The 20,230-nt window shown below is 38.4% G+C and overlaps 1 protein-coding gene across 4 annotated transcripts in view; it reads left to right on the forward strand.

Annotated features, from left to right (window-relative positions):
* Nucleotides 1-20,230, forward strand: part of mdga2 (MAM domain containing glycosylphosphatidylinositol anchor 2) — a 193,033-nt gene that overhangs the window by 64,541 nt on the left and 108,262 nt on the right. For all 4 annotated transcript variants that reach the window (XM_023347746.1, XM_023347748.1, XM_023347747.1 and 1 more), the window contains exon 3: nt 7,372-7,546. In XM_023347746.1, the coding sequence (XP_023203514.1) occupies nt 7,372-7,546 (175 nt within the window). The remainder of the gene's footprint in view (nt 1-7,371; nt 7,547-20,230) is intronic.

Consider the following 20,230-nt stretch of genomic DNA (forward strand, 5'->3'; position numbering starts at 1 on the left):
ATGTGCTTTTTGGTGCTTCCTTGTTGGCATGGCATTTCAAGGTGTGAGAACAGGCGCTGCCAGAAACATGGGGACCTGTTGACATGTGGCGAAAACACCAGCCAATTATTTTAAATTCTTAAAAGATGTGCACTGCAAGTGGCACTGGGCAAATTGTCTGCTTAAAAAAAACAGACAGTGGCATTTCTCCATACAGCCATGCCCATTTCAATTTCAATTTTGTATATTTCCTCAGTGACTGGCTGTAAGGGAACAATACTGACAGTCAGTGAAGATTCAGTTGCATCTGGCACATTAAACTAGATTAAGATTAGGAAAAATAGGAGGCTGTGTCAGAATCTCAACATGACATAGTTAGTGAGTTCTTGGATGAGCAATGTGGTAAGGCACCTGTGTGCTGTTGTCATTGAAGGAGAAAACCTTTAGATGATGGTTGTAGATTCAGGATGCCCAGAATCCCTACTGGAAGAGACCTGAAGTCATATGTAATGTCTCTGTGCTCTCACGTGCTTGCAGTGAAAACGATGCGTCTCTCCATAAAATTGGTCGAATTAGTCATTTTGCCTTGATAGCCGTAGTACCGGGGATGCAATAAACCAAGACACAGAGGTCAGCTCAGACACCACGGGGTTCTGTAATGTTAGTCACACAAAATGACAATAAAACCTCTCACTGGGTGTGTTCCAGATCTGTCAGTTCCTTGCAAATCAAATGAACTTACATCCCTGGTCTGAATGTTGATTTAAATCTAAATCAGTCAAAATGTAGTGCCTGACTTCTCTTATAGTGATTTGAAAATGTCTGCTTTTTATCTTTTCTGTATGTTTTTTTTTTTTTGTCTTAGCAACGGCTTAGGAATGTAAACAGTTTACACGAAAGTAAAAATTAATTGTAGACCAAATCTTTCACAAATCATAAAGCCTAAATAAACCATTTTGTTTTGCCTTTTAAAGTTATGCAATGAAAATAGCCTGAAAGCATCTTCAAAGTGAATAGACAAATTGCCAAGAATTTAAAAGAAATCTTAGCAACAAAGTCCATAAAACCTTCCAGACTCACTTGATTATTACAAAATTGTTAATATGGCATCTGTACAAACAGGACACATTAGACCTGCATGCGCACTGTTCCTTGTCCGCTGAGAGTCTTATATCTCTGAAGAACGTGTGATGCTTCTGATGAAAACTTGTGCAAAGTCAATGTATTCTGGAAAAGGATAGAGTATACAAAACAGTTGGTTGTTGCATCATTAATGGTTAAATCACTTTTATCTGATGTCACAATCTTATGTTCCTCCATGTGGGCATTTAATTATTAGCTACAGTAAATTAAGCTGACACCAGGTGCTAGCTTAAGTTAGCCATTTTCTTTCGCCATACCATGTTCCCTCATTTGAAAAAAAAGTCTGGCTAGCTGGTTTATCTGGTAATGCAGTTGCATATGCTAACATGTTTAATGGTATAAGTGGTATAATGAATAAGTTCAGCAGAGAAAAAGAAAAACAATCAAAAGCAATAACTAACTAAACTTATGGGGTAAACAAAAATGTAAGTTTTGGTTTTTTTTTTTAAATCTGCAAAACTAAGATTTTAAAAGAATACAGAGGAAGATGATATTGTAAAAAATGTAAGGTTACAGTATGAAAAGCCTCAAGGTCCAGAAGACAGACGTAAACAAAGCTAAAATACAAACCTTCTACTGGAGGATGCAAAATAAAATAATAATAAAAACAAGACTGATCCACTGACCGTGACATTTTCTGCATTACTATTTCACCTTCTGTGATTCCGCATTAGAAAACCAAATGTGGACAGCTTTATCATTTCATGCTTTCATGGTCATTCTTCTCCAGATTTATTCATTGTCTTTGATGCTATGAACAGACATCAAAGAGTCCCTGATGATAAAGCCATCTGCCCCTCTGCCTTGGCCAGCGTCCATTATGTCCACACTACTTTGTTTGAGTACCAGGCTCCAACACCACATTGCAAACACTCTCCTTTTTTTTTCTTTGTTTCAATTATTCTCCCACAAGATTCAACTCAAACCTCCATGGGTCAGCAAGTACAAATAAGCTGACCTCAGGCCCCGTGACGCTTGGCTTAATACCCACCAATTGGGATATGTGCTTTGTTTTGGAGCTCCACATAACATTTACCCACAGTGCTGGTGCATATGGTGCTTTCTCCTTGATTGCTATAGACACTGTAGTAACTTAAAGCGAGTCTTAGAGCTTTTATTTCAATATCCAGTTTCTCATTTGGTACTCTGTGTGCCGTAAAAAGAATCGACCATTTGCCTTATTTGATTTGATCATCCCATTGTTGTGAGTGAGGGGCCAGATTTCCTGAAATAGACTTGGAGAGAAAATGTGCTCACAGTTCAGAATCTGAACCTCTTGTTGGTTCTTTTGATCACTTGATTGTCATGCTCAGCCACACTTGTCTGCACCACCAAGAAGGCACAGACCACCAATGGCGCATAAAAGAAAAAAAGATGGCAAGCAATTAGAAGCCGGTCCGTAGTTGGAGAGAGGGAAACGTCACAGCAGGCGTTACGGGAGCTTCACCGAGGACGCGTGCTCCAGCATATGATCCCCACATAACAACAGATACTGGGCGCATTTTAATTAGCGCTTGCCGCGGCATCCCAGCATGTGTGGTCTCAAACACTGCTGGGATTTTCAGTTGGGTACAAGCCTCTTCCTTCCATGTGAGCAAATGTTGATCCATCAGTTTGGGTGTCTCGTTTAATAGGGATTTGCAGTTTTGGTTTTGTGCCTTAATAAATGTCATGTTTTTGTGTTTTAAAAAAAATACCATCCAAATATCCTTTTTTTTTTCATCACAAATAATAAGCCACACTATTTGTTTGAATTTTCAAGTCCCAATAATATACAGGAGCAGTCTCAAAGGAGAGCAGTTTCAGGGTGATGCACCATTGGCAGTTTGACTTATTCATAAGATTGTAATTGCAAGCACATAATATGAGCTGAGCAGCAGAAAAAGCCAAGAAGAAAAATAAATGTAGCGAGGCTTTTAGTGTCAGGAGCAGCAATTATCATAATGCTCAAATCTGCTAGAACTTCCCCGATCAAGAGTATTTGCATTGCACTAAGGAGACTGGAGAGGGTCAAACTGTTCTCACCAGGCACACTTCAAGACTCCCCCTGTGGGCTGAGGTGCTTAGATGTAAAAATCAGAGGAGCGAAGGCATGAAAATAGCCTTGGGGTGGAGGAAGAGCTGAGAGCTCATCCGATAATGTGGTCTACTGTCCCTGTGAACAAACGGCGACGCTCCGTCTTTTCTGAGAATATAAAGCCTCGTTTGAATGCGCACTTCTTAACGTCACTCTAACAATGCACTTATTGATACAGCGTTTTCCTAAAACTCAAAGCTCTTTGCACAAAAGGCAAAGAAAAGGCTGAGGCTATAAGCTTAGAGAATGCTGAATTTTGCTGAGATCGACACAAAAAAGAAAGCTTTGTGTTTGCGCGAGAGAATCCAGCACACTGTAGAAGAGTGACACAGAATTTCAAACCTTTTCCCCCCTCCACCCCGCACCTAATTTATGCTCGTAACTTATTTAGGTCTAGTGCTTGTTCTGCTGAACTCATGATGTCCCCAGCCGCTTTAATAAGGCCACAAATTCTCCATCAGTGGTGTTTCAGCATTGATCAGTTGCTGAGTTTGGGCTTTTCCAAGAAGCCCAAACTCTTGGAAGCGTGTGTACAGTATACTGATCAGGCATAACATTATGACTGGTACTGGCAACCTCATTGGTCTAAGGCAATACATCCCCATAAGCAACAAACTGTAGTGCAACGTCTCTTCTTAAAGCTCTAAATCAGCATAAATAATGTAGGTAATTTTTTTGAATGTGGGACAGACAGCATCATCTGATCAATGAGCTATGACCCTGTTGTATGTTCATCACTGTTTCTTCCTTTGACCTTATGTTAACCAATATCATTATTTTGGAGATGGTCAGTGTGATTCACGTCACCTGTCAGTGGTCATAATGCTATGCCTGATTAATTTTTTTAAGTCCATGGGAACACTTCATAAAATGTCTAGGCAGAGAAGCTTAATCATTTCTTTGAGTGAGAGAGTTTCATGAAAAGAAACACTAAGACAAAACCAACCGTTGAATACACCCAACTTATTTCAACTGCTCCGAGCAAAGACACTTTAGGCAAGTCAGAGAATCTGAAACTTCTGTGATGAAATAAATGCAAGTGCTGTCTTCTGCTCATCATTCTCTATCAGGATTTTTGACCACTCACCCTTTCATTTTTCTCTCCTATCTGATGGGAAAATAAGCAAAGTTAAAACCGTCATAACCTGACAACAGAGCTGCCATGGTTACCTCCACCCTGTCACCCTCCAACCCCCAGTCAGTACAACACACAGCAGTCTCTCTGATAGGTCCAATCCCTATCCCTGCATGCCATGATATGCCTGTTCCATCTGATGCTATCTCTGTAAAATAGTATGTTATCAGCATCCAAGATGATGCTATCACCATACAGTGTGGAGATATTGGATTCTAATTCAGAGCTTCCCCTGCCTAGACAGAGAAATGTGAGGCTCTACAGGCAAAGCCAGTCCATCTGCGCCTTACTTAGAGTGAGGGATCAAGCAGAGCTCTGTGCTCAGTGGTTCTCGCTGTGTTGGCCCCCAGGCCAGAGTTGTCACAGTACCTGCTCATGCTGTAAGCTTTAATGAGGACAGGAGAAGGAGATGATTGAGAGTCAATTACAACCTCATGTTGGAGAGTAACACTATTTCACCTTTCATTACACCTCAATGCCATGGGCTAACTGGGTCCCATCAGTTAGTGAAAGGTACTCATGTTGAGAAGGCCATGCTGAGGTAGATCTGGTGTGAAACAAAAGACAGTGGAGAAATATTAGAAGAGGATCTATAGCTGCCAAATTTATCAAACAGTTTTATGTTGAAACATGTAGCGCTTTCTTCACTGCGCAGCTCTGACTGCAAGTTGTAATATTAACCAGCTTATATAATTAGAACTAGGTACGATACGGAGTCATGATAATGGTGAATAATTAATACAACTGATGCAAAAGTAAAGTTAATACTGCTATTTATTGCAGTGGCTATAATAATAATAATAATAATAATAATACCAAAACAACAAAACAATAAATTTTCCAAAAAAACGGAAGGAGGAAAAAACAAAACAACCCAACAAAATAATTATTATAATCAGTGATATGTCAGAATCCAATAGAGTCCACAATAAGTCCAAAAGCAAAAAGGAGACAAGTATTTTCCCCTTGCAATACTCCTTAAGAGTTTTAGTTCATTTCCTGTAGGAAAAAATGCAGTTCCGTTTCCTACCACCAGGTGGTGGGTGGGTAGCTCGCCATCTTCCTTCGTCAAAGAGGTGAATCCAAGGAAGAAAAAAAACCTGACCTAAAAGGCCAGATAACACATTTAGTTCATTTGTACTAAAGGGGGGGCAATAAGACTGTTAAATACATTCTTCCTATATTTTAACAACATCAAGAAAAAAGAAATCCTTTTAAAAAGTGCACTTCATAATTCAAGTTCAAAATCAATTAAGTAATCTAATTAGCAATCATTACAAACAACTAATATTGAATCAAATCAATCGACTTAAAATGTGATTGATCAAAGTAGCTACAAACTAAATCATATTAGGTACCAAATTCCATTGTTGCACCAACATGGAGTGCAAACACCAATAAGAAATCATGAAAAAATAATCAAATCTAAAATTGAAAAACAAACCCTTAAATGTTAAAGGTGTGGTCTTTAATTCGGCTGCCATTAAGCAAGTAATAAGTAGAACAATTTGATGTGAGCCATTGATTGTCGAGTTGATTTCTAACGCTAACTAGCGGAGCAGAACGAAAATAATTCCCCGTTTTGTTTTATACTCACCGTCGAGTAATGATTGCCTGAGGAGGTGTGGTAACTTGTTCGATTTTGGCAATAGATCACAACCTGAGTGGTTTAACGGGAGGCAACATTAGCGGCGCGATCAGTACAGCTATTATACAACAACAGTCAGATGACATTCAACACTCACCGCAAATCTTCAAGTCTCAAAGACAAAACAACCGATGAGTCAATCTAAGCGCTCTGATTGTTTTATAAACAACCGATCAGACAGCCAACAATGAGCAGCAGCAATGTTTGGAGAAAAGAGGAGAAACCCGGAAGCACACAACAATCAATTTAAAGGGGCAGCTCAAAGGGAAGGTGATTGGGTCATGGTGGTCACCTGGGTTACAAACAGATAGTTTAAGAAAACCACTTTCTATCTTCGAATTGGCGTTAAATGGAGATTTTTTCTGTCATGTTGTATGACAGAAGCTTGAATACCTCTAGACAGGAGTTCATTAGTTGTAACAGAGCTGGCTGGATTAAGTTTATTCATTCAGAGCAAGATAGCTTATTAACACCCAAAAGAACCCCAGATCAAGGCATTGTTTGCATATGCCTGTTATGAGCCATAGTGTTTGACAGCATAGTGTTAGCAACCCTCCCTTTGCCTGGCCAGTTTTTACAATTTACTCAGTTGTTTTCACCTGCATGGCTTAAAAAAATACTTTCTTTTTTAGATCTGGCCATGCACTTCCATCGATTCAATGTCCATGCTGGGGAAAAGGGCATCTGTCTGCAGTGGTAATTGAGCAAAAGTCAGGGTACACTCTGGACAGGTTGCCAGCCTATCGCAGGGCAACATAAACACACACGCACACCCCTACCTGTGGGCAATTTTAGAGAGACCAATTACCGTCATTGTTATGTTTCTGGATTGTGGGAGGAAGCCAGGGTACCCAGGGAGAACAGGTGCATGTATCAAGAGAACATGCAGAAAGATCCAAGAGCTTTTTGCTGTCAAGCAACAGTACCACCAACTGTCTCACCGGGCTCTGCACGTTATTCATTTACATATATGATTTTCACTAGCAATCGGTCACTCTTCATAATGACATGAAACTCCTGCTTCGTGTTTTTGTGCTGAGTTGCATCTCTAGTAAGTAACTATTGAAAATAATACATACAACACATTACAATCAAAACTGGGGAATATATTTTCATTGTTTTTCAAGGTTTAATTTTTTCATCTCACAAAAATCTGGCATCTTTATAAGTGCTCTTGCACTATTCAGATGTCTTGTTATTGTGAAACACACATTTTTGGCAAAGTACAGCGAGTTATTGTTGCTTGCATCACAACACACCTCCAGAAAGTCTTTTGCTAGACATTAAACAGTGTTTGTGTACTTGGTGCACTACTTACCCTCTTTAACAGAGGATTAGTTCTTGAAATGGGTTCTGGAAATGATTGGTGTTTGCTTTTTTCCGTCTCAGATCCGATGGACAAAGACAGCTGGCAGCGTGTCAGATCGCTTCCAGGACTCCAGTGTGTTCAATGACACTTTGAACATTGCGAAGATCCAGAGGACACAGGGGGGTCGCTACTACTGCAAGGCTGAGAACGGCCTCGGTTCCCCAGCAATTAAATCCATCCGAGTGGACGTCTATTGTAAGTTCTGATATTTTTCATGGCCACTTGTATATTTTTGTTTTTATTTAATGTCTTAGATTGTCATTGTATTACTTCAAAAATATGAACAGACATTTGCAAGATTACTTGGTCATATCTGCTTGTTTCTTGTTGTGGATTATTATTCTCTGATTTTTTTTTGTGCTATTTGTCAAGGATTACAAAGATGCTAAGATGAGACAGATTAGTATTCACATCAAGTTACTGAGACATTTGCCTCTTGCCTAAATCCATGTATTTTAAACAATGCTACACACAACAAAATGAGCCTTTTGGCAGTACATATACGTTGGCAACATTTTTGCCCATTAAGACTTTTATATTGTGGCTGCTTGGTGGTGGGGTTTAATGAAAAATGAAACTGTACTTATTCAAGGGTAAGACATTAAAAGAGACTATATTGCTTCTCATAGATTGTTGATTAAAATACAGACAGTAAATTCGACCTCTCCAGTTTACATCTGTATGCAAAGCCAGAAAGCTCCATCAGCATTTGACAAACAAAACAGTGATTTATATATATTGCTTTATTGATCTGGCATCCGTTCACCTCAACAGTAGAGACACGAGAATGGTTGCCTCATATCGGACTAACCTATATTTTATGGCTATTAGTGCAGACACAGCCAAACCCGGGAGTTTATACACAACAAAAAATATGTAGGTGAACTATAATTATCTGCAATAAAAGGAAGACCCTGGGTTTTAACCATCTCTGCTTCAAGAAATTTTGCTGAGATTCATTCAAAATCACATGCTTTGCTTTCGAAACATCTCAGAGCTTCCTCCTTAATCTTTCGTTGCTGCTTCTCTTCCTCTGCAGAGGTTCTTCTTTTCTTTTTCATACCAAACGACTTGGAAAATAATCATACATCTTTGATACACTCTCGGCACTTCATTTGTTGCCAAATATGCTAGTTATCGAGGAGAGGAAGAGGCAGTGGAGCTAAGGTTTTTCACTTATGAAGTTGTTTCCAGGTAAACTTGTATTCATTTGAAAATCTGCGTGGCCCAACACCGGTCTCTGTTTATGGTAAAGTGTAACGTGCAAGTGCTTGCAGACATATAATGCTACGGTTTAGCTTAAAAAAGAACATTTTAGTTCAAACAAGGCATTTGCCTCTATGAGATTCTAATGATATGATAACCTTGAGTAAACAAACGTTTCATCTATGTAAAATGTAGACGAAAACGTGGTCAAGCTGCTTTTATTTGAAACAGTGAAGCAATAATTCTGTTTATTTATTACAGTCACAATATTGAGTAATCAACACTAAAATAACACAAACGTATTGGTACTTGTTGCCTACCACGCTAAATAGGGGTGATCGATCTGAACTTAACTAACTTAATGTTTTATCATAATATTGTGTAATATTAATTAAAATAAGGATAAGTGACAATGAAACATATTTTAACCTCAGTGCTGTTTTTGGCAATTGATTGTTTTGCTCTGACTTTATGTCACAAATCTACAAGCACAAGTAATTCTCGTGAAATGCACCCATTTGGAAATGTGCTGCTGTATGTAACCCAGGTGTCACCTGGGTTACATGTAGGACACGTTACACTATGAAGTTTGGTTTCTATCATGAAACAGCACACAATAGGTACATTTAATTCTACAGATAAATGTACTAATATCTGCTGATGCTCTAATAGAACCATGAGTAAGTAAAGTTGTGAAAGTAACAATCCCAACAATGCTGTTCTTTCTTATTATTATTTTGAGGTTTGGTAATGTCCTCTAGAATTTACCATTGTGTCAAAATAAATCAGAATTCTGATCAAAATTTAAAGAATATCACAATAACAATCAACAATGTATCTAAATATCCCTACTGTATAATTTAGCCTTTTTGCCAGTCAGTTGTAGCCTCTTTTAGTAACTCAAGGATAAAAGGCTGTTATTACCAGGTTAATTAGTCAGGCTTTGTGTTTGAGTACAACCTGGAGTCTACTGGTTAACCGATAAGCCTTTGTGTGTTTTCTTACAACCAGAAATATTTAAAAACATTACAATATTTCTTTCTTGTAAGAGAATAACCTTTTTTGCACCATCTCTATACAGCAATGTGCAGCAACAAGTGGGGAAGGCAGAGCACTGTGTTAGTTTGTGTTTCGTAAAGCTGGAGAAAACTCCATGGTCAGCACTTCTAACTCCTTAAAAGGACTTTTAATGTATAGTGTAACTTATTACACCTCGGCATGCCTTTGTCATTTTCTTGTTTCCTGCTTGGGCCTTAGTATTTGTTTTGTAGGTCTTGGGAATTTTCTAACCTCTGTCATCATTAATGTGCTTCTGCAAAACTGCAGTTTTGTTCACAAGAAATAATCCCTGCTCCTGCTGTTAAGAGGCTAAATCAGTGTGGCCAGAAACGTAACACATGCCACTAACTCCACCCTAACCGTACCGGGTGGTACAGGCTGATTGAGTGAGCCACTTTTACAATGAAAACAGACAAAACAGCTTGCCGAACCTCTCTGACTTGAGTTGTACAATTCAATGGAAATGAGGCAAAATCGAATTCTGTTTGCTAAATGATGCAGCACCATCATTTTGCCTCAGGCCCACTTTTCTTGAATTTTCTTCTTTATGAAAACATTATACTGTTTTTACCAGTCTGGTTCCTCACTCTCCTGGCTCTTCTCATCCGTGTCCCTTGCTGTATCCCCCCACCTCTCTGTACAAGTCACTTTTCTGCACCTGTTTATTTGGACTGACACCTGGATAGAGGTTGTGGAATTGAACCTTGTTTAGAAAAGCTTGGGGATGGCCCTGGTGGTCTACGAGATTAGGGCTAAGTGCATCTCAGCAGCTGACAGTCAGTGCCCTGTCTTTTCTCTGCACCGTTTCACCTTGGCCGTACTAAGGAGCCCACACGAAGAACAAACGGGGAAATGAAGCCATCCCTCATAATAGACCATCTGTGGGACAGAAACAATGGTTTCTGAGGGAGCCTCATCATCCGGCATTTGTAGTTTTTGTGCTGTAATTGACAAACTCATTATGTTTGTTAGCTGGATGCCAAAGCTCCATTGTGTTATAGGTCTCTATTGTCTCTATATATTTGTTTTCTGTAATGTTTGCATATTTAACATGTACATAAACATTAGAGCAATGAAACCGAATCATAAATGTATATTGAACAGTACTAGTGGAGTTTGTCTCTATAAGCAGATACATTATTGCACTCTTATACAGAAAGATCAGTGACACTTGTTCTGTTTTCTGTTTGTATCTCAAAAAGAAGAATACTGCCTCCATAAATTTTATGTGGCAAAATTCAACTGTTTTTTCTTTTCATATAAAATCCTTGCACTTGCACGTGTGCTCCATTTGGATTGTGTTATGTTGCCCATCCAGCAGAAGAACATTATTCCCACAAAGCGGCGTTCCAGCTGTCCCCTGAGGGGGGATTAAAGTGATGAACCTCTGCAGCACATGCTATTTTTAGTGGGTAGCAACTCCAAATTTTAATTAGCTCAAAAACTGGCATTCTGGTGCTAGATCTCTTATCAACAATACCTGTGATTATGTTTTCTGCTTCTTTCTTTTTTTTTTCAGCTGTGCCGTGCATGGTTAATGTTTGTGCACTTTTGTTTATTTTTCAAAATAATACTAAGTGGCAAGACAGACTGTTCACTATTCTCTGTAGAGGAGGGATACTTTGCATATGCAAGCGCCACTGTATTTTACATTAAGAAGCTTAAAATTGAGAGGATTCTGCTCTTAGTTTCATTTTACTGTTTCCAGTGAATTGTTTTGCACCTTTTTTCTGGAATTGAAATCATCAATTTTTTTCTTTCTTTCAACTTTTATAAGAATAAATACACATTTTCATCCTCTTTCCTGTTTCATAAAAGCAGCTGCTCCACATATGACACTAGTGATTTTATGTTAAATATAACTTGCCTTGTAAACGTAGTCATATCCTTTGAACTATTGTTTGCACCTTGTCACATTGCAATCACAAACTCCAGTATATATGGGGTTTTTATGTGAAAGGCCAACACAAAGTAGTACATAGCTCTAAAGTAATAGTATAATCAGCCTCCTTAAGTCAGTTATTTGTAGAACCACCTTCTGCTGAAATTACCCCTCTATGTCTCCTGGGGTTTTTCTCTACCTGCTTTGCACATTCATACAGGAGAATGGACAGGAAATGAGCTAAAATGAGAAATTTTAGCTCATTTCTCTTTTCAAGATTGAATGTATGTTCATGGTAACCATTAACGTTTAAGCCATGTGACATATTTTCAATCTGATTGCGGTCTTGGCTTTGACTGGGCTTTTCAAACTTGCCATTATACTTTGATGTAAGCTGTTCTATTGTAGCTCTGGTTCTGCTTGTAGCTCCATTGTCCTAATGAAAGTTATACCTGTGCTTCAGTTTCAAGTCTTTTGAAATCTCCGACAGATATTCTTCTAGTTTTACTCTGTGTTTCGCTCCATCCAGCTTCCATCAACTCTTTCCAGCTGAAGGAAAAACATTCACATACAATGATGCTGCTGCCTACAAGCTTTATAGCGGGAATTTTGTGTTTAGAGTGACGTGAAAACAACTGCACACCACTTTTTGAGATGTTTATTTGCAAAAAAAATTAAAAAATATGCGACACTGTGTCGCTATTTATTGTAGCTATTGATTAAAAAGCAAAAGTTTGCTTTAGAATGTTTTGTAAACCATTCTCTATACAGCAAAATTAAAGTAATTCTGTCAGCCTGGAGGAGGGGATTTTAGCTATTTACTCTCAAAGGTGACATATTAACAAAGCTCAGAAGTCCATGTAAGCACCTTTTATACCTGCTGACACCTCAGTTGTGTTGGCCACAGTTTGGTCTTTGGGGAAGGTCCTCTGCAAAGTTAATACAGCACCCTGCCCAACTCCTACACAGATCGATGTTCGGCTTAAGAAACTCTCCTCTTTCTCTCCTATAGGGAAGCCTTTTCAGTGTTCTCATCTAATTTCAGCCGCATTAATTTTGCTGCAGCGTCTAATGTTTCATTGAGTGAGCGATCGAGGACGGCTTAAGAGTTCTGCCGGGGCTGCTTATTGCGGGCTCAGAGAGTTCATTGACCGACACAGAGCACAATACATCTAAGAGAGATTTGGCCAAAGGAGGAAAGAGAAGTGACTGAGTGAATAACAAATTGAGGTTGGGGAACTTAAATCATTCTGGTTCACTGTAGACTGACTGATTAGAAGTGTCACAATAAGGTGTAATAATCTTTAGCTCACAAACAGCACCAAACGCAGTTTTATTATTATTACTTTTGTGGATAGACATAAAATCAAAAGTGTCAAAACATTTACTTGGTCATATTTCATAAATCTTGAAAGTGTCAACTTTTGATTTTTTTTTTTTGATACCTTAATCATACTCCTGTAGTTTATAGGCTTTGTGAATGCTAATCAATACTGAAACGCTGTTTCTTTTTTTATTATTATTATTAAAAACAAAATGGGCCACTACTGTTCCACTTCTACGCAAGGTTGTCAAATTACCTCTGCAAGCAAACGACAAAATGTTTTCAGCTTGTGGTCAAATGGAAAACAAATTGCCTCGCCATAAACCAGGTCAGCATTTACCATGCAGGCTTTGACAAAAGGGCCACTTTAGCACTCCCTTTAAAAATGCTTTGAACAACCTCAGCAGTTGAGAATAAACTGAGAACAAATGGGTGCAGTGCAGAAAAGAAGATAAAGACGTACAGCCTCATCTGACTTTTGCATTAAACTCCAGAAAGAAACATCCGGTCGTGTTTTTCTATATGCTAATATCGGGTGGATGATATTGATGTGGAAATAGTTTTTTAGTGACTCTAGTGCAGTACAAAATAGGCACATTTTTTATTGTGGAAACCAACTGGATGGCGGTGCAATTTTCACTGATTTTTCCACACACATCTTCACTCTTCCCTGATATTTCCAGCTTCACTCCTTCAAACGGATTAAAATAAGACAATAGCCCGATTTCTATATTGTGTGTTCGTGTGTAGATTTATGTGTGTTTCTCGGGGTATGGACGTCACTCGAAGGGTAAATCTTATTTATTTTTTCTTCTTTTTTTGTCGACATCAGTCTCCGTGTAGATTCTAAGTTTGAAGATGTGCGTGCCAATTTCTTTCTGTGGTCATTCTTGCAAGAGGCAACAGAAATAGGGACTGCCCATTGGGTTCAGCTGCTTGCTTATGCATGAACACCCTCTCCACCAGCAAGGTCCTGACTCTCACAAACTTGTCAAAGGCTTAACTTGTCTTGGCACACGCTTCCTTAGCTGTGCAACACTGTTGAGCAGCATGTGGGGGCGACTTGGGGAAGTGTGTCTGCTTTTCTGTTTGCCCGCCCTCTGATGGACTTCATGAAGGAGCTTTGGTTGGTGGTGTTTGTTTAGTGGACGTGCCGGCTTTGCTTTATCAGTAAAACCGGCGCTCCCGATCTCATCAGGGGTCCATATCTTGCCGCTCCGCTGCAAGATGTCTGAGTAAATGTGTGCGCAGAGCAAGACAACCGAAAGGTTAATTAGAGAAAGTTGACTCGGAAAAACATGGAACATGTTAATTTTAAAAAAAAAAACGGAAAGAAACTGAAAATTTGACTGAAGCTTGTGCAGTTCCTAATAACTCCTTTATCTGTTCTCATTACTGATATTTGTACTCTAAGCTCACACTTGCATACACTGGGGGGACTCTTTTAAAGTGACTACGTAATATACTTGTGTGTATGCATAGGAAAGTGAGTGGGATGGTGATCTCAGGGGAGCCTATGGATTAGTGGGTTCATTTGAGTGTGGCTGACGCTGGAAGCAGGTTCAGTATGAGCTATGACTCAACCTATTGAAGAAATATATAGTTGCTTTCTAAATTGTTCTTTTTTGTATTCCTTGAACTAATATACTGTATATACTTTTTCTCTTTTTTAAAATGGCTTTTTTTCTCCATTTATTGCAAAAATCCCCTTTATGTCCTAAATTTAAATTGTCCGCCTTGATATTTTGACTTATTTTATTTGTTCGCAGCTCTTTAAATGTTCTGTGAGTAAATGTATATTTATCCATAGCAACTGGAACTTTCAATATCTAGCAAGTCATTTTTGCAATTTACCATGTATTAAGAGTACCCTCAGATTAATTTCATTCCCTGCTACGGCGGGGGTGGGGGTGGGGGGTGGGGGGGTGGGGGGGGGGGGGTGAAATTACCGTAATAACCCAATATTGGCTGGAAAGTGCAACGTCTCCCCTTTCACAGAAACCACTGGAATTTTTCAAATAGCCCAAAGTGTGGCAGAATTACGGTACTGCAAACTTGGCTGGCTCGCCGGCGCTCCGTTTAATACTTAAAGGTTCAAGTCATTTTTGTATTGCTTTTTAAGTTACAATTTGTAATGTGGTGTCTTTAGGAGAAACATGAAACAAACAGAACATCCCAAAAATGACATGGGCATTTACTGAAGCTAGTATTTCACTAAGACTAAAACAAGGATTACAAAACAAGAGCAAGACATTTTCAAAGTATTCTTACTATGGAAAAGGACATGAAACCATATAATGCCTTCACTAAAACCTAATACATAAGTAGCATTTTTTTTTGCAGCCACTACATCAAAACATGCTATGAGGACATAGTGATGCAGCAATAAGGCTTTAAATTTTGTTGTCCTTGTGACAATGACAATAAAGATTTATCTCTAATAACATAGGGGGGAAGCTCAAAAAGTAACATATTTTGCATGTGCTTAATTTCTGCTCTGGATTGTCAAAGAAAATGACATTAAATATATGCAGATGCAAACACACCCAGGGGTAAACTATTTGCTCTTATTCATAAATCAGTTTGCAGATGCTCTTGGTCCTGCCATAAACGCAGAAATTGCTTAAGGGATTAAAATGGTAAGCTCCAGGTCCAAGGCAAGATTGAGGAAATCCTTAGAGTTGTAACAACATCATCTTATTCTTATTAGGGAGAATTGACATCTGGAATTGCCTTTATGAATAAAAAGTAATGTAAATATTTTTAATGCACCTCTGCAGATTGGAAATACAATGTAATGACTCATTTCTTTGTACAGATTTACTCAAAGAATAAAAACATAAACTTGAAGATATGTCTGAGTTTACAATCGTTACATTGTGTATATCAGACATGACAAGCTCAAGGCCAGAGGGTCACATCCAGCCACTGTATGAAGCCCATGAAGAAAAGAAAATTATATATTACTGGTGGCCTGCCAATAGCTTACATACTGTTCAAACTGATCACACTCTCTCTTCTATAATGCACTGCTAGTTTATTGTGGACAGAGTTGCTGCTGCACAGGCACCAGTTGGGAGTCATCCCCGCTGTGTTTCTAAGTGCACATTTTGCTGACAGACTGAGCGCATTGAGTTCACACAACACTTGTGCTGACTTTGAAATACCAAAAACATAAAAAAAAAACAAAAAAAAACCTGGAACTGTTTTGCAGTTTGTTTTCTTTTGACATGGAGAGATCTCCTACACACATCTAGATCGTTTGTAAAACTGCAGATTAACTCTTCGTGGGTTATGCACAGTTTTCTCCCTTCGTCCCTGACACCGTGCTCCAACTCTGCCTCTAAGCTGCTCAAGTACTCTGTATGGTGGCAACGAGACCTATATCAGTGACTGTGTTCTGTGATGAAGCTGGAGATTTCCAAGAAACAATGTCAAACATGCTCCTCTTACAAAATGGCAATGCCACAAATTTTTTGCACTCCTGGAAAAATATAGATTATGCTTTAAGAGCCTTAAGAACATTTTAAAACGCATTGTAATCATTTTTGCATAACCTTTCTAACTCAATTTTATCTAACTCAGAACAATTTTTATTTCAAAACTATCAACAACAGCAGCAGCGTGCTGAGCCTCACCTGGGATTGATCAACCTCTCTAACTGCACTGGCTGCTATTCTATGAGCATGTTCCTCCTGTCTGTACGTCGCCAATAAAATGGTTAAAAAACATTTCATATATAAACTGATTTTCCTTAATTTAGCGCATGTATATAATGTACAGTGTTTTTTGTCATCAGCTGTGTGTGTAACGTGATTCGTGTGCTGAGGAGCGATCAGAGCGATCAGAGAACAGATTCAAGGTGAGGCAGGCAGTTCTCTTGCCTCATGGCAGGGGGCGCTCATGATCCCAAACATTGTGACTCCACAGCTGCAGAGTAACAGCGAGCTAGCCATGGAGCTAGCAATACAGTAAAGTACAGCGATATATTTATAGTTTTCTCCTCTTACCACAGCAATCACTTATTAATAAACGCAAAATAACCATCAAGCCTAAAACTATACCACTGCAACAGACTGAATGTTCTGCTCTTTGTGTAGGAAATATTTTAGTGTTTTTTTTCAGGGGCGTTGCTATGGCAATGAGTCTGTGTGTATCCTGGCCAATACAAAGAGCGAGAAAGAAGTGGTCTTGAGTTGTACTTCAACGGTTTTTCCCTTTGCTGTGGAGCACAGCACGAAATTAATAATATCTATATTTCCAAGTTTGATTGAGTTAACGGAAATATTCTACGGCTATGGATGACATGTAGAAGAATAGTCTTTTTGCCTCCAGCGTTGTCCGCATGCGCAAAATTTCCTTATGTAAACAATAACATGCAGGGGGTCTATATTTATATATCTGATTATGATTAAGTCAGTGCCTCTCCAGCTATGAACCTCACCGCACATCACTGATATACACACACACATGTTTGCATATATATATATATAATATTTTTATTGCGAATGCTTTTCATTTGGATTCCATAAACATTGATGCTATTTTTTCAGCTATTGTGCACAGTGTAATCAGGCAAGTAGATACAATGTCTTCATTTCTTACCTGATAAATTTCACTCCAGTGTGCAGATCTGTCCATGCTATTAATTGAGCAAAATAATTGATAAAATAGGTTTCCTGATATATTGAAAGGACTTTTTGAACCGGTATGAGTATGCTAAATGTTGTGAATTGGGTTGATTTTGCATTTGAATAAGTGCAAAATTGATAAATTATCATGGTACAGCTACTCATACAAAGTCAAAATAAGAAACAAGGCTGCAACTGTTTCAATTCTCCTTATTCTTGCCACAGTTTTATGTCATAATCCTGTGAAGGGAACACAATTTTAACCAACCTTTACAATAGAGAACTCCAATTTTCAATGAACCATCAAATAAGCGGTCTTACTGTCTTACTAAAAGGACAGAAGTTTTATGAAAAATAAATCATTTCAAAGTTTGATTTCTTTCCTTACAGCCTGTCATTAGAAAGATGAAACAGATTATTAAATATGTGTAAGACTGAAGGAGATAACTAGGTAGTTTTTTTCCCTTCTTTTTCTAATGTATGCAGAAATACTGTGCCAACTTGAAGAAAAACACAAACAAAGAAGCTTTTCTGCTCTCAATTTTGATTTTCAGTCATTATTCTTGATTGAAACTAAAACTGCTGTTTCAATTACACCGTGAAGTGTTTTTTCTTCACCGTTACTCTCTATGTGTCTGTATTGGAGGGTTTGTTTTACTACACTTTTTTTCTTCTTCTGTCAGTGTTTATTTTTGTTCCAGTGTTGTAATTTCTCATGTTGTTCATTCTCATTTCTGCCTGCCGTAGAGTGTTGATGCTTGTAAATGTTTTATTTGTTTCGTATCTGGTTTTTGTTATTGTTCCAGAGTGCTATTCTCTGACAACTAGCTGAGGAACTAGGGGTGAAAATTAGGAACAGCATTGCATCTGCTCTACCTTGTAAAGCACTGCTTATGGGATCCATCACTGTGGTATGAAGAATCTCTCAAATCAAAAAAATAAAAAAAGGTAATACTGCTTTGAAGTAGGAAGAAAACAATTCTCAGTTTCTTAGTTTACCTTGGTAAAAATTCATATGGGTATCGTTGTTTTAGAAATGCTTTACTATTCTGACTTTATGTGAGAATTCAGGTATTTTGGATCTCTAACAGACACAGTGTGTGGTTTTATTTTGGACTTTATCATTTTGCATGGATGGCTGCTCAGAGAATAGATTTTAAAGTAGTGATTTTAGTTTATAAATTACTGAATGGCTAAGCACCAAAATACATTAAAGAACTGTTGTTGATGTATTAACCTTGCAGACAACTCAGGTCATCTGGTTTAAGTCTGTTATGCATCCCAGAGTACACAGTAGTCAGATATGCGCATCTCTTCTAAGCGAAATGGTGAATTAAGCCATTTTGGTAGAGTAAGTCTCTGCTGGTCGTGTTTTCCATCAGTTACAAAAACACTGCATCAAGAGAAACTAGAGGATGTAAGACTTCCAACGTCACAGCGTATGAAGATCATACTAAAAAGCCGAGAAATGTCTGGTGGACAGGCGAGTGATTGATTAGGAAGGAACAGGCGTGAACTTCATGGTTCTGATACTTTGAGCCATCTTCACTTTGCAGCTTTCCCTGATTATACTTGGCATTGAAGTCTCAGAGACGTCTCTCAGAACAAGGGTGAGACAAATTTAAAGTGATGTCCTCGTCGGCTCTTCGGCCAAACATCTTCTCTTGAAACTTGCGGGAAAGGAAATCTCTTGACCTCCATTGTTTTGAACACTGTTTCTGAAAAAAAAAACTGAAATTAAATAAATGTTTTGTACGTTTTTAACACTTTAAGATTTATTTGGCAGAAAGGCTTCTCAAATGGTATCTCTGTGCACTATGTTGTGCGATTCCTGTGATTTGATGTGGAAGTTTTCAAAAAGATCCGATAATGTATGTTGGCAGAGATGCACGTGTGGCACCTGTTTAGTGCTTTTGGATGTAAATGACCCAACGTGATGAATGGCTGTGATCCAGCCACGGTCAGTTATCTGAGGCTTGTTTGAATGAAGACAGAATGAATCAGCACATTATGTGTACATTATGTAAATGTTTGCTGGTGTGGTTAATGGAAGTAAAGCCAGTTCACGACTGCCCATTACTCTTGCAAGGACTTTCTCTGGGGAGTGGCCCCTTAATCAGAGTTGTGGAGTCAAGCTCCTCTGCTGCCTTTGTTTTTCTCACCATTAGCAGCTGAGGAAATGCAGTAAGCTTTTTCTGCTCTGTATGCTAATGTGATTAGTTGTTGCAGACATTCACTCAGATCTGCTTTTCACATTTTAACAGCCTCTCGTGGGGCATGAAAGGCAACCTTTGTCAACCCCTGTACGTTTGGATGTGGACCTAAAAACTTCAATGCAAGCTCAAAATGCATAAAGCCTCTGTAATATTGGCTTTAAATTCCACTCCTGTTAAAAAGGTGAATTATTGAGTAAAACGGGCTCTTGCTAACTCCCCGTGAATTGCATGATGTTGCCTGAGGCAATTTCGCTGGGACAAGAGTTCAAAGGCAAAAGCCTTTTGGAAAACAACAGCGAAATGAGATTTTTGCAGATTTATGATTTGTTTGTAGTCGGTAAAGGAAAAGAAGCTGAAAAAGAGTTAAATTCACTATGTACCTAAAATCTGATGGGAAAATGTCAGACAATGTTTTCAGAGAATTAACTAAATATCCCCCTGTATGAATAAAAGTATATAACCTAAATATAGCTATAAACGTAATTTATTATATAAACTCCATTAAAAAAGGATGTTTCTAGATTGTGCTCTATTTGAAAAATATATGTAGTCCTTATTAAT

The sequence above is a fragment of the Xiphophorus maculatus genome, chromosome 15 (assembly GCF_002775205.1).
Source record: "Xiphophorus maculatus strain JP 163 A chromosome 15, X_maculatus-5.0-male, whole genome shotgun sequence".
Classification (NCBI taxonomy): Eukaryota; Metazoa; Chordata; class Actinopteri; order Cyprinodontiformes; family Poeciliidae; genus Xiphophorus; species Xiphophorus maculatus.